The following is a 22,841-nucleotide window of genomic DNA, read 5'->3' on the forward strand; positions in this document are numbered from 1 at the left end:
ACCAAGACCAAGCATTGAAGAGCCTGAAGTAGCTGAGGTATGTTGTGCCGAACTAGGCGGCATCTTACCTGAAGAGAAGAAAGAGGCCAACAAAATAAGAGCAAAGCCACAGCGATTTTGGCTCTCCCCATCAATGGACTTGTACAAAAAATCCTTCACAAGACCTTACTTAAAATGTGTCAATCCCAGCAAGGTCGAGGCATTCTTGTTCAAGATACATGAAGGCGTATGCGGAAGCCACCAAGAGGGAAGATCATTGGCCTACAGAGCAATTTTGCAAGGATATTGGTGGCCTTACATGCAAGCAGATTCAGAGAAGTACGTCAAAAAGTGTGAGAAATGTCAAAAGTTCACACACCAAGTACATCAGCCAGTCAGAGAGCTTCTACCATTAACTAGCCCATGGCCCTTTGCGATGTGGGGCTTGGACATAGTAGGACCACTTCCAACGGCACCTGGCAACAGAAAGTTCTTTCTTGCAACAACAGACTATTTTACAAAATGGGTGGAAGCAGAAGCACTCGCCTCAATAAAAGAGAAAGATGTAAAGAAGGTTGTCTGGCAGAATATCATCACTCGGTTTGGCATACCCAAGGCCCTAATATCTGACAACGACACTCAGTTCGATGGCAAAATTTTTAGGGGCTTTTGTGAAGAGTACAAGATGGAATTCTACAATTCCACACCAGCATACCTCCAAGCAAATGGCCAGGCGGAAGCATCAAACAAAATCGTCTTAGATGGATTGAAGAAAAGACTGGAGAAAGCAAAAGTCAAGTGGGCTGAAGAACTTCCTCATGTTTTATGGGCTTACCGTACCACACCTCGGCGGTCGACTGACGAAACACCTTTTTCTTTGGCCTATGGCATGGAGGCAGTAATCCCACTGGAAGTAAGCCTCCCCACCATTAGAAGTGAAAGTTTTGACCCAGACTTAAATGGGAAAGCCATAGCCTTGGAACTTGACTTAGCAGAAGAAGGAAGAGAAAGAGCACTGGTCACATCGCCTCATACCAGCAAGAGTTATCTAAGAAGTATAACAAGACAGTACATCCGAGGTAATTCAAGGTTGGAGATTGGGTGCTGCGCTAAGTAATGAGAAATACTCTGGTACCTGGAGATGGCAAGTTAGGGCCTCATTGGGAAGGACCGTACAAAGTGGTTGGCTTTGTAGGAAAAGGGGCATATCACTTAGAAGATGGAGACAACAAGCCTGTACCCCGGCCATGGAACACTGCCAATCTCAGACTATTTTATTTTTAGCTTTCCTTTAAATACTTGTAATTTTTTCTTTCTTCCCTAATAAAAACAAGTAGTTTCCTTTTCAGCATAAATCTTCCCACGGTAAAACAAGTAGTTTCTCTTTCTATTGTAAAGTTGTTCTTAGACAGTGTTAACAAGGGGCAACAGAAGAGAGGTTGGCTGGAATAACCAACTTTGGGTACTCTTTAGCCAGGGTAAGGATCTAGGCTGAAGAGTGGTTGGCTGGAATAACCAACTTTAAGTACTCTTCAGTCGAGATAAGGATTTAGGCTGAAGAGTGGTTGACTGGAATAACCAACTTTGAGTACTCTTCAGCCGAGATAAGGATCTAGGCTGAAGAGTGGTTGGCTGGAATAACCAACTTTGAGTACTCTTCAGTCGAGATAAGGATCTAGGCTCGGCTGAAGAGTGGTTGGCTGAAATAACTAACTTTGAGTACTTTTCAGCCGAGATAAGGATCTAGGCTGAAGAGTGGTTGGCTGGAATAACCAACTTTGGGTACCCTTTAGCCGAAATAAGGATCTCTGTTGAAGAAACATGGCAGGTCTGAACAAACAGATTATAATGTTCCAAGACCGAGATAAGTATCTTGGCGAGAACAGAAAAAGGTAAAATTGAATACAAATTATAGTTGAAAAATAAGTACAGGTATGGAATAAACTAAGGAAAAAGAAGGAAGATTTCATTCAAAATGAAAATCAGAGTTACAAGGAGTGGGACTTTAGCCCGGTTACAAATTCTTTCCAAAAGTAAGAAGAAGAAAATACAGGATCAAGCAAAAAGGTCATCGAGATCCGCATACAGATTAACTCATAGCCCGGTCTTAGCAGGTAGCTCGGTCACATTTTTAACCAAGTCTTCCACCGGTGGCTCCACCCCAGCTGACTGAACAACGAGATCATTAGCGACGATCGGGGCATTGTTGGGTTCTGGGGATGCCTCATCTTCTTCCTCAACTTGAAGAAATTTTTGTTGAATGGCGTTGGCGTACTCCACCATGTAGCTCGGTATGAAATGTGGAGGAGGGTTCTGGAAGACCTCGGTCTCTTGGCCATGATCGAGCTGTGCCACAGCCGCCTTCCATCCACACTTGAAGAATATATCTTTTGCGGCTTCACATTGTTGGATATACGTGGCCTCTCCCTCCTTGTAACCGCGGTCTTCTGCGTCTTCCAACTTCTTCTCCAGTTCAGTTAACTCGGTGTTCTTCTTCTTCTTGAGCTTAGCCAGCTCGCGCAGATAGCGGTCCTTCAGCTCAACCAAGGCCTTTTGTTTGTCCGCTTCCACCGAGTTGACTAGTCCGGTGAGTCGGGCACTAGGTTTGTAGCTTGGCCATTTTCTGCTTTGACTCTTCTAGCTCAGCTGATTTAGCATTGGCCTCTGCCACGGCCTGCCATGTGGTCTTTCGAAGTTCTAACACGCACTTGTGAGCGACATAGTTCTTCTGTAGGGCCTGCAAAACGAGAGATAAACAATTTTGAGTAAAACCGAGCAAACAGATGTACAAATTAAGACAAGCAAAGGGAGAACTTACTAACACCATCGATTTGGTTACCGAACGAAAAGCCTTCAGCTCGGTGAGATGGTCGTGGTGCTCCATATCGGCTGGTAGGCATACGCTCTTGGCAAGGTTAAAAGCCAGCGAATGGTCTTTTTCTGCGACCACCGAGTTAGTGCTGGAAATAACTCGGTTCTTATAGGTCACCTTCGACGCCCACTTTGATGGGCTAGCCCGGTCAGAACGCGTTGGTTCGAGGCTTGGTCATGTGGATTGGGGAAGTATGGTGTCTTCTTCATCAACAAGGCGTGGCTTGGTTGTGTAAGTCCGAGCGCGCTTGCTTGGCCGAGATGATGAAGGCTGGGTGGTTAAAAGGGTTACCACGGCCTCTTGTGTTTGGCCGGCTTGTGGTACCTCGGTTTGATTTGTTTTGGTGGTGAGGGCCCTAACCGCTCTCTTTTTGGCCATTTCTTGCTCTTCTGTTAATGGGATCAGGTTGATTTGGGGCAAAGAAGGATCAGGTTCTGGGGAAGGTTCCAAAAGGAAGTCTGTTACCGTGGTGCTCCTCTTACTGCTATATCTATATGTCGGTTCAAAATTTAGTAGCTCGGCCCAACCTCGATCGCGGTATCGCAGCGCGGTGCGGAGTGTGTCTAGACTGGGGTAATTATATTGCGCCTTTAGTTGGTTTAAGTCTGCATAAGGAAAAAAAAAAAAAAAACAACGGTTAGCACGGCGCAAAATTTATAAACAGAGTAAAGAACGCAGAAAACTGAGTCGAGGTGTATATACCGGCTACTCCTTTATTCCAATTAATCCAATCGCCTGGTATCTGAGCCTCCTGGTCTTCGAAGTTGCCTGAGACCCATAAAAAATCGCCGTCGTTTACATCTTTGTCTAGTGTATTTTTAATTATTTTCTCTCGGCGGCATCTTATTCTTAAGTAATACACCCAGCCGTCTTCATTCTGGCCGATGGAGTATTGGTGAAATAGCTCGGCTAGATCGAGATTGAGGCCAAGCCGGTGATTTAGCTCGGCGATGCCATTTATTATTCTGTAAGAATTTGTGGAAAGCTAGGTAGGGCAAAGTCCTGTTTGTTTAAGGAATTCACAGAGAAGAGGTTGAACGGGAAAACGGAGACCGGCCTCCACAATAGATATAACAGAGAAGGGAACGAAGCCCGGTTTTCCCCATGGAGTTGTGTCTAGTTCGGCGAGGGAAAGGTGGACGTCATCAGGGATGTTGTAGTCCTTGCGGAACTCGGCTATAGCCCCTGGAGAGTTTACTAAAAATCTATATTTATCCATGTGGACTTAAATTATGTATACTTTAGCTGGGTACTAGCTCGGTGTTGAGATGATGTTGAGTATCTCAGTTGGGCATACAGAGGAGTGTCTGGCCAACCTAGTCAGAGTCTGCAAAGTGGAAATGAAAAGTGTTAAGCACAGATCGTTGGACCGTGCTAAGTACGAAGGTAAAATAATTAGGCCCAGCTCAGCTACGTGGAATGCTATCCATTCTTAGCTCAGTTGGGGCGAAGAACTTTAGCTCGGCTGGAAAAAAGGTAATCCCAAATCATGCGTGGCAGATAGAATTAAGGGGAAATTGAGAGGGAGTTTTTATGTGCATTAGGGCCGAGCTAGGCCCAGGCGTAGTAATAGGCTGTTTCACGGGCCGTGTTGGAAAGGGCTACGCAGGTGGACCTTAGTGTTGGCTCGGTCCAAGTATGGTTACGGTCACCACGGTCGGAGTAGTGATAATGACCTCGGTCATAGTATTCGGAGCCGAGGTATTTGGGCTTCTGGTGGAGAACCTTGCTGTTGTTAGCTCAGTCAAAACTTGCTATAGTTAGCTCGGTCTCAACAGCCAAGACCGACAATAGCCGAGCTATGCAGTACATGTGAAGTCACTGGATTGAGTATGACAAACGGCTAATATTAGCTCGGTAATACTGTTATCCAACCAGGGTAAAACCATCTCACTTGGTTTAAGCAGTGAGAGGGGTGTTGAAGGATAAGCATTTTGTTTTAGGAGTGTGATTCCTAGGAGGACACAACATGGAGGATTAAGAGTCCTACTAGGATTGTACCAAGCGAAAGTTATAAAAGCTCACAACAGAACCTATGTAAATGCAACACAATTTTGATTCTCGAATATACAGAACTTTTTGTTTATCTTTCTGACTTAGGCATCGGAGAGGTCTCCGGCACACACCCGCCGACTAGTTCACGTTTGTGTTTTCAGGAAGTGAAGCGACGACGTTTGGAGGAGTGCAAACTTGATCAACAGGATCATACGAGAAGAATTATTTCATACTCGTACAGTAGTGTCCACAGAGTAGATTAGTCTTACAAAATAAAATAAAAATTAATTACACAATCGTAAGCACATAATTTTTATCAACAAAAGAAAAAAGAAAAAGTAGATGGTAACAACAGAAAACTTCATTAGTAAAGTAAAAGCAATGTACAAAATGTGAGTCGGAACTTTTTCAACTTTGTTTCCATTCTTTTGCTTTGAGTGCACATGATTGCTTTTTTATCGGATGTCAACATGGTTGGAATGTGATATTTGGATAATGATGCAAGTCTCATTCTAAGCCTATGTAATGTTTCCTCATTTTGTTAATAAAATTTCTATTTTCGTTTCGTCAATCAAAAAAAGAGCTCGAAACATCACAACAAAACTCTCTAATTCTAAATAAGTTGGCACTAAAAATAAAATTAAATCATCTACTACCAGAAGACCAAAGATTGGCCAGAGAGGCAATTCCCCCCCGAATCCGGATCCTCGGTCGCCATCCCCTGTAGCCATCCCCTGTCGCCCCCAAAACGACGTCGTTTTGGGAGCGAATTTTCAAAAAAAAAAAACGCAGAGAAGAGGGAGGAAGGAGAGGAAGAGGAAGAGGGAGAGGGAGGAAGGAGAGGGAGAGGGAGGGGGAGGGGGCCTTAAATACAGGGGAGGAGAAGGAGGAGGAGGCTGTGAGCTCGCCGTCCTCCTCCCTCGCCGCCGTCGCAGCCGCCGTCCCACCTCGTCGCAGCACCTGCGACCGCGCCATCGCCTCCGCCTCCGACCCTGCGACCGCGCCGTCGCCTCCTCCTCCTCCTCCTCCTCCCCTGTATTTAAGGCCCCCTCCCCCTCCCTCTCCCTCTCCTTCCTCCCTCTCCCTCTTCCTCTTCCTCTCCTTCCTCCCTCTTCTCTGCGTTTTTTTTTTTTGAAAATTCGCCCCCAAAACGACGTCGTTTTGGGGGCGACAGGGGATGGCTACAGGGGATGGCGACCGAGGATCCGTATTCATTCCCCCCCCACCCGATTTCAAAAACACTTTTTATTATTACACTCTTTTAAGTGACTGTCGCTCTCTTTTTATGAAACATGGCATCAAAATATTAAAATTAAAAATAAATAAATAAATAACTGAACAAAATATAATAAAAGAAAATAATTTTTAAAAATTATTGTTAGCCCTAGTAATGTAGCATAAATAGTCATACAATTCTTAGATCAAAGGGGTAGGCAAGACAAAGGCAAAAAAGGGGTCGGACTCAGAATCGCGTGAAATTTGGTGGATCAATGGAACCATGATTTTGGACAAATTCCATCATTTGGGTGGTCAAGTTCACAAATTTTTCGTTTTGGAAAGATTTGAAACTTCAATTACTCCTAGCACAGGCCTCGGAATCTAATTTAGTAAAATCTGCCATGATCGTGGAAGCATATATTAGTAGTTCCTTTATTTTATTGAAATATTTCTATTTTTGATAATTTTCGTTATATTTCCTTATTTCTGTATATTGTTCATTATGAGTCTACCAATTCCGGTTGTTTCTTATTTAAGTTAGGTGTGTCTTTGCTTATAACTAATAGATGCAAGCCTTAGGCCTCTTCAATTTTTGAGAATTAATATATTTGGAATTTTATACTCTTTTGTTCCAATCTTGGATATTCTTTGTGAATCAACCATTGTTGAATCTTTATTCTCGATATTTTTTGTGAATCAACGAGTTTAAAGAGGAATATTACTTCCGGTATTATTGTTTGAATTAACGGATTCTAAGATTGTAACGATTTCATGTTTCACACTGCATCACCTCGTTTGTAAAGAATAGAATAAAACATCAAGTAATTACTTGATCATGTTTATTCATAGAGACACTGTACGGAGTTTAATTGTCAATTCTATAATAGACATTTTTAAGGATGAAGGGTGGCACAACAGTCACTGCTATTCGAGCTATGGGGCCCACTTCGGGTCCCACTTCGATAATCTAAACCGTTCATATTTTATAATATGCCAAGTAAAACATTTCTATAAAAAATCAAATTGATTAAACATCGGTAGCACTAAAATCAAATCACTTTTGTATTCAATTTTATACTTATCGTTTATTTTTGCTAATACAAAATTGATTTGATCATAGTGCTACCGATGTCCGATTAACTTAATGTTTTGTAGGAATGTTCTACTCGGCATACTCTAAAAAATGAATGGTTTCAATCATCGAAATGAGACCTAGAGGGGGCCCCATAGCCCGAACAACAGTGATTATTGTGCCAAAGTCACGGCACCACACTTCATTCCATTTTTAATGACACGAAAGAATGTCGAACACAACTGAAGATGTGGGACTTTGATACATAGATTGTTTTATAGTTGCTCTATTTTGTAACTATATGTGGATACAAAAAAGATGTTATTTATATCTATTTTCATCTTATTTTCATTTTTATACTAGTAAAATTAATATTACAATTCATACTTTCTTTTTAAAGTATTTGTTAATACATATATTTGTCCCCTCATATGAAAACTATGGATCTGTCCGCGGTGTCTATGACTATATATGTCTGCAGTTCAGTTTTTCCTATGCTTTCTTTTATCATCTGTGTGTAACGCTTTTTTCTTGAATAAAATTTCATCTTATAAAAAAATTTCTAGGTTGATATACCAGCTGATCGATGCTTAACACGTTATGCATTTGAGAATGGACATGAAGCTCATATTCGGCATGGTAAGATTGAGATAGATGGTATCTCGGTCGAAAAGTCCTTTCTGTGCTTTGAAACAAAGAGTAAAGCTGAGGATGTTCGTGATAATCTATCAAATCTCAAAGGTGACAGCTTTCTTAAGCCATGTATGATCGTTTTACACGAAGAACGCCACTGGCTTGCTGTGGACAGGTTTGACTACAGCTTAGAACGCTATTGTTATCACAATCAGGAACGTTGGGACAACTCGCGAGTACTACTTGACCGAAAAGATGCAAAACTCGGTGACCCGAACCCAAAAGAAGAAGTCACCCGGTAGGTCTTATGTCTTATCTCATCTTTACTTTATATATTCTTGGCCAAGTTATACTGTATTTCTTACATTTTACTTTTTTTTTTGTATTATTTTGATCTCTACTTTTTTGATAAATTACAAATATACTCTTGAGATTTATTTAAAATATAAATTATTCTTTGCAATTCTAGAAATTACATCCCGTTCTTTGAAATTTCTAATTTTATAACAAATTATTCATTTTATTAATAAATTATCAAGTCAATTAACAATTTTTTATGATATCAAAATTTTATTTTAATTAATAATTTAGGTAATTTTATTATTGTATATGAAAGCAGTACGAAATTTCATATACTTAGTTAATTATGTTAAATAAAAAAATTTAAGAAAGGGATATTTGTAATTTTCTAAACTATATGAGGCAATTCGTATTTTAAACAAATGGTTTATATTCCTAAACTATAGCAAAATTGTCTATTTAGTCCCTAAACTATTGATTGAATCCATTAAGTCCCTAAAATATATTTTTCAAACTTATTTAGTCCTTAAAAGTATTAAAAAAAATAAAATATAAGCCCATAAATATTATAAATTACTAAAAAACCTTATCTAGTTAAAATTTTATTTCAAAAAATAAATTTTTATTCTGTCTTTAAAAGTGGGTGTCAATTCATATATTGAATTTCCTCTATAAGGATCAGAGTAATTATCTATAATATTTTCTTACTTATCTTGTACAATGAATACGTGTTTGCTTTTGTCTAATATCATATATCCGATTTAGTTTATAATTTTTAATTGATTGTTTTTAAGTTTTTCACGAAATTCTTTTTATTACTTAATTAATGTATTATTTTGATCTATTACTACTTGTAGAGAAGTATTATTATTAAAATTATCTAAACCTACTTCGTCAATATATCTAATATTCATATAATTTATTGATAAGAATGAAAATTAGACTCCAATATTAATTTTAAACACATAGAAATAAAATACCTTTTAAAGATAAAATAAAAATAAAAAGATTTTTTTTATAATAAAATCTTAATTAGGAAGATCTTTACTAATTTATAATACATATGGACATATATTTTGTACTGGCACAAAATAAATCCCGCACGTGTACTTCAAGCTCGAACTCCTTCAAACGATATTGTAAGATTTAATGTATAACATGTATAGATAAAGAGGAAAGAATAAATTGTGTATTGATAGATGTATTGATATGTTGTGTTGAGCTCTCTCTTTTATAGAGGAGAGAGAGAACAATTACAAACCTAAAGTAGAAGCACAAACCAAACAACATTATTAAAGGTACATTATTGAAGCATACTAATTATTATACTAACCTAATTATTAAAGTAGCACTTTACATATTATATTCTAACAGCCCCCTCAAACTCAAGGAGGATAGGAACCAACCAACTTGAGTTTGGAGAGAGTAGAAAAATAAAATAAAATAAAATAGGATAGGAGACACTGTATGGTTGTGTCAGACCGTTGGTGAAGACACTGTATGGTCGTGTCAGACCGTTGTAGGAGCTAACCGGAATCAATGTCGGGACAGTTTACGGGGTCATGCCGGACCGTTGTAGAAGCTAACCGGAATTAATGTCGGGACAGTTTATGGGGTCATGCCGGACCGTTGTAGAAGCTGACCGGAATCAATGTCGGGACAGTTTATGGGGTCATGCCGAACTGTTGTAGAAGCTGACCTGAATCAATGTCGGGACAGTTTATGGGGTCATGTCGGACCGTTGTAAAAATCGCACGCTCAAAAGGTGTGCCCAATCTTTCAAAATGCGTGCCATCAAAAGGCGTGCCCAATCCATAAAAAGGTGTGCCGGACATTATGGCGAGGCGCGTGACTACCTTGGCTTGCGCGCCCGTTTTGTCGTCTGGCGTCAAGTGGCGCGCGATGCGCGTATCGGCCCTGGCTATTTAAACCAAGGTTGAGGCGGAGGCTGTGCAAACCAGACTGAAACCTCTGAACATTTGCATTCTGAAACACTCTGTAAACACTCTGTAACCAACCCTTCTCTGAAACACTCAGCAACCCAGAACAGGGCCTCCTCTTGCCGTGGTCTGCTCACTCTCTTTCCCGACCTCAACGAGTCCACAAGAGAGATAACCAGTGCGATGGCCCTTGAACCTCAACCAAGCGCTTCTGGTTTTGCGCCGTTGAATTTTTCGATGCGGTCTGTGGAGCAAAGAATGGCAGTGCAAACGGATATTGAAGCCAATCAGTATACATTAAAGTCATGTGTGGAAACCATGACTGCGGTCACAAACTTGTCGCACCGGCTGCAGAGTAGGACAAATGAAGTGCAGCAGTTAAACGCCCAACTGGCTCTGCTCCAACGCATATATAAGGATGCGCGAGCAGAGATAAGTGTGCTAAAGGCGGAAAATAAGGAGCTGAAGCGGAAGGCCACCGTGATGTTCCGATTTGGAGGTCCACCATATGCTGCAGTGGAGGAGCAGGGGGGAGTGAACGTGCTTGGCGGCGTAGGAAACACGTAGGCAACACTGTCAAGGGCCGTCCAGGACGGAGGCAAGAAGAAGAGACCGGCGGCAGAGTAGAGAAGAAAAATTCCGCCTGTGGATGTAGTTGTTTTGTGTGTTTTGTTTTTATTTTATTTTATTTTTTGTTTTGTTTTTTTTTGTTTTTTTTTTTTTTGTTTTGTTTTAATGTTTTGGGTGTAAAATTCTGATCGGGGTTGATCCCCGGCATGAAGAAATGACAAGTTTGTGGAAGGAAAACGAGTTGGGTGTGAATAAATTTTTTTTTTTTTTTTGTGAAAGAAGGAAGATAAAATAAAATAAAGAAAAGGGTATAGTGGGATCAGACGGCGTGGTGTGAAAGTGGAGAGGGTTTGAATAATATAGGATAATAAATATATATATATATATATATATATATATAATAAAGAAAGTTGGGAACAACATGATAGCGGTGTGTATGGATGTGATAATGAGAGTGAAACAAACTTGGTGGGTGTGATTAAATAAAAAAAAAAAGAAGAATGGGTGTGGACGGTGAGATGTTGAACTAAAAGTGGACTTTGGGCAGAGAGAGAGAGAGAGAAGTTTGGGTTGTAAAGAATTTGTTGACAGCTGGTTATCCATCACACCTGCAGCCCTTTTTTTTTCTTTTTTCTTTTTTTGTTCACCCTGACTTCAGGATTGATGCATATGTTGCGCACCAACTGGATTTTTTTTTTTTTTCACATGATTCACATCACCTGTGATTTCCCGTCACCATCACGTGCCAACCCTGCGGTTCCTGTGTGTTCTGCGAGAGGGAGAGAAGAGGAGAGCCCAGGTCGCCACCCTCTATCAGAGATATATATATATATATATATAGATGTATTTGGGTGGTGCAGAGAGAAATCGAAGAGGGAGTTGCCGAGAGAGAGAGGTTGGTCTCTTCAGCTCAGAGAGAGTTTATGCATGTATGTCTGTGCGTGCTGCTCTCTCTCTAAAACCGTGTGTGTGAATGGCCTGTTGGGTCTGCCGTGTGGTGGTCTGCCGTGTGGTGGTTATGCTAGGTGTGTGCCCGTGTGCATGGGTGTGCCTTTGTGTGTTGTGTGTGTGTGTGGCTACTGTGTGTCTGCCTGTGCGGTGTGTCTATGGAGAGAGAGACCCAGCTAGAGAGAGATGAGAGTGAGCCGGTCTGGGTTGGACCTGGTGGAGGGTTCAGGTGGTGGGTGGTGGTGGTTTCGTTGGATTGTTGGTTTTCTTCGGCGATTGAGGAGGTTTGCCCTTTCTCCATTGCTGCATATGGAGAGAGAGAGAGAGAGAGAGAGAGAGGTTGCCCTGTGTGATGTGTGTCCAACTGTTGGTCAGATTGAAGGGACGACATCGATGGGTTAAGGTTGACAGTGGTGACAACAGTGAGAAGAGGAACGTGGTGGCGGGTTGTTGTTGTTGGAAGCCGAATGGGATGAGGTGAATTGTGCACCGATGAGCGTCCATTGGACTGAGGCTGCGGCGGAGATGTGCAGAGGACAGTGGTGGTGGTTGTTGTTGTTGTTGAATCTGCCACGAAAGAAGAAATTAAGGAAATTTGGGTTTGTCCGGCGGGCGGCCAAGGCGAGATTGCTGCCCGCCGGTGAAACGAAATTACTAAATTCTTAACCTAGCTCTGATACCATGTAAGATTTAATGTATAACATGTATAGATAAAAAGGAAAGAATAAATTGTGTATTGATAGATGTATTGATATGTTGTGTTGAGCTCTCTCCTTTATAGAGGAGAGGGAGAACAATTACAAACCTAAAGTAGAAGCACAAACCAAACAACATTATTAAAGGTACATTATTAAAGCATACTAATTATTATACTAACCTAATTATTAAAGTAGCACTTTACATATTATATTCTAACAGATATTGTTTGACCTAAAAACACAACTCAAATGAGTTTACCGACGGATATGTACCGTAAAACTCCTTCGATATTTAAGTTAGCTCTTAAGATCAATATAAGGGAAAAGATCTATAAATTCGGTGAGTAAAATTACATTACTTTCATTAGATTAACTCAGAACCTTTTGTATATTCCGCAAGGTAGAATTTTAATAAGATATTAATTCTCACTCATAAAATCCTACCAGGAGTCTACTTCCTAAGGATTAATTCCAAAGTTCAAGTAAAACGATACAACTCTCAGACCGGAAATCGAACCGAGCAAGCTATCTGCCCGGTTGCGCTCAACTGTGTGACTCCATTAACCTGGTCTTGCTTCATTCAGCTAGGTCAGCCGAGCTGAAACCCTTTGACAAGATCATGCTATGTTTGTCGGGTCACGGCTACCACTAGACCCACTCCACCAGTCAAAGACCCAATCAAACCGGTCAAACCTCGTTTAGGCCGACTGGATTTATGGAAATCTCTTTGTACGATCAACGCCTTAAGACCAAGTTTGCCGGGTCAACACCCTAAAGCTGTGCCCAACATTCAGCCCTAGCCTTCAGGCTGACCAACTCGTAGCTCGGCCCAAAGCAACCCCACACTATTAATAGCTCAGCCCAATTTAGTTCCGTGAAAAATCCCCTCTCATATTTTATTTTTGTAATCCTTTTAAGGATTAAATATGTTTTAATTAAATATTTTAGGAACTTAATATATTTAATTGATAAGTTATGGATTAAATAGCTTTTGATTTATATATACTTTTTTTTTATAATCATTTTAGGGACTTAATTGATTCAATCAATAGTTCAGGAACTAAATAGACAATTTGATGATAGTTTAGGAATAGAAAGTGTGATAAACTCATTTGTAATTTACCCTTTAAATTTTTGACGATAGTTTAGAGATATAAAATGTAAAAAACCCACTTGTCATTTACCTTTTAAATTTTGTGTCAATTTAGTCCACTTGACAATGTCCAATGTTTTGATAAAATCATACCGAACTGGCCGGTTGAACCGTTTGATATTGAAAAACCATTCTATTTTCATTAAACCGGCTAGAACTGCAGTTGAACGGGTCAACCAAGAATGGATTCAATAAAACCGGTCAGCCTCCCATTTTGCAAAAATGATAAGAACATTTGCAATACTTTGTTGTTTAGAAGAGTTTGATGTTGAAAGTCGCTCTATTTTTTCATTAAATTGGCCAAAACCGCGGTTGAACTGATTGACCCAGAACGGGTTGAACAAAACCGGTCGAGCTCCCATTTTGGGAAAATGATAAGAAAATTTGCAATACTTTGTTACTGGAAAGAGTCAAACACATAACCACGTAGAAATAGTATAACAAATAACCACCATGTCACATTCAACTTTTGTTTATATTTGATAAATATATATATTTATAACATTTTCTTTCGAACATTAAGTATAATTAATATATTTTACAAAAAATAAATATAAATATGTTTATGTAATTATAAATTTATCTTAAAATTTAAAAATAATTTAAATAAATGTATCTTAATTATTATATTATTATTAAATAAATTTTAATATATTTATAAAATAATTATGACATCACGATTTGATTCCGATTCGACCGGATGGTTGAATTGGCGACTCATCCACCCGATCCCTTTTCTAGTTCGCTTACCAGTTTGGTTTTTAAAACATTGACAACGCCATTAAGATTTTTTTATGAAAACGGTCACTGAGTTTCTCGAGGTTAATTACGAATTGATCAAGTTTACAATTTTACTCCTCAAAATATGACACATGTCACTTATGTGCAAATTTTTTTTATAAAATAATGCTAACAATTATAATTAATTGGATCAAATTAAAATAAAATTTAAAATTCAAAATCAAAATCAAAATCAAGCCAATTAAAATTAAAAAAACTAAAATAATACAAAAATTAAAGATCAAAGACCAAAAATGACACTACCAATATAATTTGCCCTAGACTCTTCCGCTTGTTGCATTGCGCATATGTTAATTTTAATGTTTTAATTATTTCAGGTATCAACTTAAACCAACGTATCGACAAATCGTCTGGTATGTTGTATCTTACACACTCTTTCCCTCTATGGCTATTTTGGGTAGATAGAATAAACAATTTTTTTTTTTGCTTATTTACTTATTTTTTGACTTATTCATAAAATTGTTAGGAAGATGGAAATAACCAGCTTTCTTTTTTTTTTTTCAAAATTATTTTAATATGGTATCACATTACTTGCAAAATTGTAAATTGATCATATCAATCATCAATAAATAAATAAATGAATATATATATTATACAACGAAAATAAGTTTTTAGTGAGGAGTCTTGTGAGAGCTTTAATATTTCATACTATTTTTTTTGATTTTCTTAATTTTAAATAATTAAAAAAATCTTCATTGGCTAATTTCTATTTAACCATACAAAAATAAAATTTTAATTAGTCCATGATTTATTTGATAATCCCACATCAGTAGAAGAAGAAAAAAGTGAGTTAAAGTGAATCTTATACTCTCATTTAATAGTGTAGTGTTGTGCATCTTTCAATATAGTTTAAATTTTAAAGCAAAATTTAAAAGTTTTGATTAATTAATTTTGTATAAGTTGGTTGGTTTTTTAATCTAACCAATTAGGCTGAATCATTTTTGATTTGACTGGTTTGTTAGTTTAATTGTGATCGTAGTAGTTTTATCAAAATATATTTGTTTGATTCAAAATAAACTAAAGATTGATCTGATTAAAAATTGAACAATTAAGATTGTTTGATTAGAAATATACATCCCGCCCCAAATAATTGTTAACTTTTATTTTATAATCCCACATTAGAAAAAGAAGAAAAAAGTGAATTGTTTCACTTATATAAAGTAAACATTAATATTGTAGTGTTGTGCCTATTTCAATTCAAGACAATTTAAATTTTAAATTAAAATAACATTTAAAAGTTTTAATTAATTAATTTTTGTATAAGTTAGTTGGTCATTTGAGCTAACCGATTAGGTTGAACCATTTTCGGTTTTGATTGATTCACCGATTTAACTACGATTTCTCATATTGATTTTCTTAATTTTAAACAATTAAAAAATTTTCATTGATTAACTTTCATTTAACCATATAAAAATAAAACTCTAATTAGTTTATGATTTATTTTATAATCCCACATTGGGAGAAGAAGGAAAAAATGAGTTGTTTCATTTATATAAAATAAATCTTATAATCTCATTTAATATTGTAGTATTATACATAATTCAGTTCAAGAAAATTTAAATTTTAAAATAAAAACTCTAATTAGTTTATGATATGATTTATTTTATAATCTTACACTGGAAAAAGAAGGAAAAAGTGAGTTATTGTTAATTTTTATTTTACAATCTCACATTGGAAAAAGAAGGAAAAAGTGAGTTGTTTCACTTATATAAAATGAACCTTCATGCTTCCATTTAATATTGTAGTGTTGTGCACGTTTCAGTTAAAGATAGTTTAAATTTTAAAATTAAAATAACTAATATTGTTTAATTCAAAATAAACTCCCCCAAACAATTGTTAATTTTTATTTTACACAATCCCAACTCAGGAAAAGAAGGAAAAAATGAGTTATTTTAGCTATATAAAGTAAACATATGCTCCCATTTAATATTGTAATGTTGCGCATATTTCAATTGAAAACAATTTAAATTTTGAAATAAAATAAAATTAAAAAGTTTTAATTAATTAATTTTTGTGTACGTTAGTTGGTCTTTTGACCGATTTTATCAATATATATTTATATTTTTATTTCTAAAAGGTATGTTTAAGTTTTATGAGAAACTTTAACATAGAATAAACTAAAACTAAAAAAATTATAAAATGAAATTTAATTTAATTTTATCATAAATATATATATATATATATATATATATATATATATATATATATATTTTAATTTATTCTAGTTTTTTTCATCTTTACAAATTAAATTATGACATCTATTTCTTATTATGAGCTTAAAATATATAATTAATGATATAACAACTACAATATATATTCTAATAAAATGGTTAAAATTTGATTCATTCTAAATTATTTTTCTATACTTTTTAAATAAATTTTATGTTATTATTTAATTTTAAAATTATTTTTAATTATTTATTTAGCATGTGCATTGCACGGGTTTATATGCTAGTTACTCTTATGCAATTTTTTATTTTTTTATTTTGGGATTATTCACACACGATGGTATTTTGATAATTTTGCTTGTTGGCTGATTTCTAAATTCTCAATTGCTTTTTTGCTCAAATAAGTTGGCTTTTGACCACTTGAAAATAAGTCAAAAGCAAGATTTTTTTCTTTCTTCCCAAAATAGGCCTATATTTATCTATCTGTTCAATTATTATCTATATATTTTGTTATATATTTTGATCGGCGAAAATTGGTTGTTGATTATTAGGTTAATACATATAGGAGTTAGTCTCCCCACCCTATACAAAGTATCAAGTACTTGCCCTTTTAATTCAACTTTGGAGTTAAACTCATGACTTCCCTACGGACTAAATACTTAGAAAAATCATGGTAGCCAATTAAGTGGTTGTTTGGAATGATCTATACAAGTGTACTTTTTGACTTTTTAACTAAAAAAGTAGAGAAAAAAAAATATGTATGTTTGGGAAATTTTTTTGATTTTTTATGAAAAAATGTGTAATAAAATATTGTAGCAAATATCGAAATTATCGGATTACCCTTCCTGACACAGTCAGCAACACTGCGTTGATTTTCCATGCATGTCAAAAAAAAATTTTTTTACGGGAATTTGTGGCTTACATTGTGCCACATTTTCTTTTTTTATGGGCATTTGTGGTTACACTATTTTCATTTATGGTAATTTGTGGCTGTTTTTTTTTATACCCGACAGATTTTTCGCCAAAATAAGGTGAATAGTATGAACTTTTTTGCTTTTTTAGTGATTTTTTGGCTTTTTTTTCTTTTGTAGGTGATGCCAAACCAGCCCTAAGTTAGACCTAATTAGTTATCAATTTTATTCCACATGAGAACACCAGAATTAGGGTTGACACTTTCTTTGTTTCATAATTTCTATTCCCAAAATACCTCTATAATTGATTACTGTTGGAACAATCTTCTGTATATAATAAATAATTTGAAACAAATCAAACAAACAAAAATAAATTACTTACAGAATTTATTTACCGAAACAACTTAACAATAAAAATGATCAAGTCGAGTGTGTGATACTCTATCCTTAAGACAGATTCGCCCCGCTCAAGTGCTTATGGAATAATGGTGTCTATCTCTCAGGATACAATGATCTTTCACAGATTGTATTAGCACTAAAAATTATCTGTTCGGAAAACTAGAACCTGTGTTCTATACTCTCAGAAATTTCTCTAAAAAACTAGTATGAAGAATAATGTAAAAAGAGAGCAAAATGGAAGAGTATTGAATTTTCGGAATGAACAAAATGTTGGGAGAGAGTCTTAATTTATAGGCAAGTTGGTGCCTTTTCGGAAGACCTAAACAAGTCTAACAGGGAACCGAACGGGTGAAATTTCAAATTGAACAGGTTTGATTTCGAATTGAACAGGTGCAAACTGTTGAAACAGTTTTGAATCTGTCTGGGAAGAAATTAAATCTATCCAGGTGCAATCTGTTAAAACAAGTTGAAAAATCTGTTTGGACTGGTTTGGAAAAGACACACTGATTGAGAGCAAAAACAAAATTTGAATTCAAACTGCTTAGTGCAAAATTCAAATTTTCTCGCAAGAATTTTTGGAAAAAATTCAAATAAATCTTGTCCAAAAAATTAATGTTAGGACCCAACCCACAACCTACACCCAGCCCGACCGGACGGATGGCGACGCGTGTGGTGGTTTGAGCCAAAGCCCACTTTGTCCGTAACTTCTTCCTTCTACAAACTTGGGATGCCCCTTGGGGCCCAACCCAAGTTTGTCCATCTAGAACTTATATACACACACAAGCTCTCTTAAAGTTTCAATGTAAGACAACCATTTTAAGGTAACCCACATTTGACTCTTTTAATTTTTCATTCCATGAACTCGAAAACGACGTCAACTTCTCATTCATTCATAAATGGTTTTGACGAACCATTTTCACTGTGTGACTTGCCATGCGGCAAGAAACACGTTACCTTTTTAAACTCACCTTAAAAGATGTGTGGGCCCCACTCAAATTTGAGCTCAACTCAAATTTGAGCTCAAAGTTGGCTCAATATAAGCCTATAAAAATCATAATTTCCAACAATTACATTTCCAAAATATCCTCATAACTGTTGTTTATGTAAAATAATATAAAAATGACAATGAGACTCAAATCTTAGCCATAATTCTAACAAAGAAGACATTTGCCACTTAAGTAATATATAGTATGAGTATATATATATATATATATTTGTTAGAACAATCTTCTATATAAAATAAAAAACTTGAAACCAAATCAAACAAATAAAAATAAATTACCTACATAATTTATTTACTGAAATGATTAAGTACGAAAAATGATCGAGTCGAGTGTGTGACATTCTGTCCTTAAAACAAATTCGCCCCGTTTCGGTGCTTATGGATAAATGGCGTCTATCTCTCAGGATACAATGATCTTACATAGATTGTAGTAGCACTCTAAACAATCTGTACGGCAAACTAGAACTTGTGTTCTATACTCTCTGAAATTATTATCTAAAACTAATATGAAGAGAATTTATGCAAGTGAGCAAAACTTGAAGGAAAACAAGAGAATTTTGGATTGAACAAACTGCTGGAATAATTATAGTATTTATAGACAGATTGGTGACCTTTACGAAAAGCCAAACAGGTACTTTTCGAAATGAATAGATCTGATGTCGAATTGAATAGGTGCAGAAAGAAATTCAAATCTATTTGAAACAGTTTGAATCTATCTAGAATAAACCAAATATGTTTGGTGCAAACTGTCCATCTGTTTGAACCTGCTAGACCGGGGAAGGCACTATTTTGGACAAAAATTGTATTCAAATTTGGCACAAAATTTGAATTAATTTCATTCAGAAAAAATAATTTTCCCGCGAGAATTTTTGAAAAAAATTCAAAAATATTTTGGCCAAAAAATTAATATTAGGACCGACTCAACCCACAAGTCACACTCGCGCCCAGCATGCCTTGGCTCGGCTCGACACGGCAGCCGAATGAATTAAGGTGTGTGGTGGTTTGAGCCAAAGTCCACTTTGTCCATAATTCCTCTCTTCTACAAACTTGGGGTGCCCCTTGGAGCCCACCTCAAGTTTGTCTACCTATAGCTTATAAACACACACAAGCTTTCTTAAAGTTTCAACATGGGACAACCATTTAAAGGAAACCCACTTTTGACTCTTTAATTGTTCATTCCACGACCCCGAAAACGACGTCAACCTCCTATTCACTCATATATGGTTTTGGCGAACCATTTGCACCATGTGACTTACCATGTGGCAAGGAACATGTCACCTCTTTGGACCCATCGCAAAAAATGTATGGGACCCACTCAAATTTGGGCTTAAAGTTGGCCCAAAATAAGCCTATAAAAATCATAATTTCAAAAATCCCCGACATGAATGAAATTTGACGGAGAGAAAATACAACAACATGATCTAATTACGGAGAGTACAAAAATCGGTGATATTCTGCGAATGATAGGTAGCTTTTAGCTTTGAACCTTCTCTTGTGAGACACTATCGGATTTACTAGCTAACCAGTGAACATGATGTCTTGAACTATTCAGCCATTTGTGTAAACCAAGATAATAGAACTCAAACAGTGTATTACCAGATATAGTTTAGTTCTCACTAATGTGTTCATTTTGACCCTGAACAACCTGGTCTTTCGTGAGTGCTTTAGAGAATTGTAACCCTTTACAAATCTCATAGAACTGGCTCAGTTCACACTTATATAGGTGATTCTTATGAAGAGTATCCTGCTATACTTCACTAGGTATTCCTCGATATAAGAATCATTAAAAGTTTTACTTAACTTAAAATGCTACAAACATCACTATTTCATCATAGAAAAGGATAGGAGTTTGACTCTCCAGTTATCCTTATGAGTCATACACAATTCGGTTGTCCCTTTAAACCTAGATCTTGGGATCTCCAGTCAACTAGGTTTGGTTATCGTTGTAGTAACTCTAATTTAATAGGCTTAAGTCTCATTCCCCTCAATGAATTCTCAACTAACTCTCTTGCTAACCCTTTGATTAGTGGATCCGCTATGTTGTCTTTAGACTTCACATATTCAATGCAAATAATTTCATTAGAGAGTAGTTGTCTCACGGTGTTATGTCGACAACGGATGTGTCGTGACTTACCGTTATACATATGACTCTGTGCTTTACTTATTTCTGATTGACTATCATAATGTATGCATATAGCAGGCACCGATCTTGGCCACATTAGAATATCTTCAAGGATGTGACGAAGCCATTCTGCTTCTTTTCCAGCTTTATCTAAAGCTATAAATTCTGATTCCATAGTAGACCTAGCAATGCAAGTCTGTTTGAAAGATTTCCAAGATACAGCCGCACCACCAAGAGTAAAGACATACCCACTGGTGGATTTTGAGTTTCTAATATCCGATATCCAGTTTGCATCATAGTATCTTTCAAGTACTACTGGATATCTAGTATAATTTACCCAATGTTACGTGTAAATTGGAGATATCTTAGAACCCTTATAATAGCTTTCCAGTGTTCTACTCTTGAATTACTCATATATCTACTTAATTTACTTACTGCATAAGCTATATCCGGGCGAGTGCAGTTCATCAAGTACATTAAGCTTTCAATAATTTGGGCATACTCTAATTGAGAAATACTTTTTTATATATTTTTAGAAAGAAACAAATTGGCGTCCACATGTGTTCTAGCAAGATGATCATTATCTTTGCTAAATTTGTCAAGTATTTTCTCAATATAATGTGATTGTGACAAAGTATATCTTTCTGATGTTTTGGTAATTTTTATACCAAAAATTACATCAGCAATCCCCATGTCCTTCATGTCAAAATGTTTATTCAACATTTTCTTGATAGTTTTAATTATGTCATTATTACTACATATGATGAGCATATCATCCACATAAAGACATACTATAACATAACCGTTGTTTGTATTTTTAATATAAACACATTTGTCATATTTATTAATTTTAAATCCATTTGACATCATCGCATTGTCAAATTTCTCATGTCATTGCTTTGGTGCTTGTTTTAAACCATATAATGATTTAACCAATTTACACACTTTCTTTTCTTTTTCTGGAACAGAAAATCCTTCTGGTTGTTCCATATAAATTTCTTCATTTAACTCACCATTTAAGAATGCTGTTTTTACATCCATTTGACGAATTTCTAGATTGTTCAAAGATGCAATGGTAATTAGCATTCTAATGAATATTATTCTAGTAACTGGTGAGTGTGTGTCAAAATAGTTAAGACCTTCTTTTTGTCTATATCCTTTGAACAAAAGTCTTGCCTTGTATTTGTCGATTGATCCATCTGCTTTCATTTTTCTCTTGAAAATCCACTTGTACCCAAGAGGTTTACAACCCGGTGGCAGATCCACCAATCCCCAAGTGTGATTTTGCAAGATGGATTCAACTTCACTATTTACAGCCTCTTTCCATAAAGGAGCTTCAGGACTGGACATAGCTTCTTTGAAAGTTAAAGGCTCATTTTCTAACAAAAAGGTTAGCAAATCTAGACCAAAAGATTTTGAGGTTCCAGCACGTTTACTACACCTAGGTTCCTCTTTCTCATTTTGATCTATCTCTTGCTCTTATTGTTGATCTTGTTCTTGATCATGAATAGTAATGGCATGATAAGATCTTTTGTTAGTACTAGTCTCTTGTCCAATCTTATTAGGAAACACATATTCAAAGAAAGATGTATTCCGAGATTCAATAATAGTATTTACATGCATTTCGGAATATTCTAACTTATGAATAAAAAATCGATGCGCACTACTATTCATGGCATAGCCAATGAATATGCAATCAACAGTTTTAGGACCTATTTTAATCTTTTTAGGACTAGGAATAGCCACTTTAGCCAAATATCCCCACACTTTTAAGTATATGTAGGATGGTACTCTCCCATGCCACATTTCATAAGGTGTTTGATTCACTTTCTTTTGGAATACTTGATTAAGAATATAATTAGCAGAAAGTATTGCTTCCCCCCACAAGTTCTGAAGTAATCTAGAACTTATTAACATGGTATTCATCATTTCTTTTAAAGTCTTATTTTTCTTTTCAGCAATTCCATTTTCCTGAGGTGAGTAAGGAGCGCTAGTTTGATAAATTATTCCATGTTCTGTACAAAACTCACTAAATAGTGATTCATATTTACCACCTCTA

At 36.2% G+C, this 22,841-nt stretch overlaps 1 protein-coding gene across 1 annotated transcript in view; it reads left to right on the forward strand.

Annotated features, from left to right (window-relative positions):
• The first annotated feature begins 3,044 nt into the window (after positions 1-3,044).
• LOC114294643 (uncharacterized) overlaps positions 3,045-22,841 on the forward strand; it is a 29,749-nt gene continuing 9,952 nt past the window's right edge. The window contains exons 1-4 of the mRNA XM_082888811.1: positions 3,045-3,082; positions 3,257-3,320; positions 7,703-8,067; positions 14,497-14,532. Of these exons, the coding sequence (XP_082744937.1) occupies positions 3,045-3,082; positions 3,257-3,320; positions 7,703-8,067; positions 14,497-14,532 (503 nt within the window). The remainder of the gene's footprint in view (positions 3,083-3,256; positions 3,321-7,702; positions 8,068-14,496; positions 14,533-22,841) is intronic.

The sequence above is a fragment of the Camellia sinensis genome, chromosome 9 (genome assembly GCF_055761805.1).
Source record: "Camellia sinensis isolate YWXY chromosome 9, ASM5576180v1, whole genome shotgun sequence".
Classification (NCBI taxonomy): Eukaryota; Viridiplantae; Streptophyta; class Magnoliopsida; order Ericales; family Theaceae; genus Camellia; species Camellia sinensis.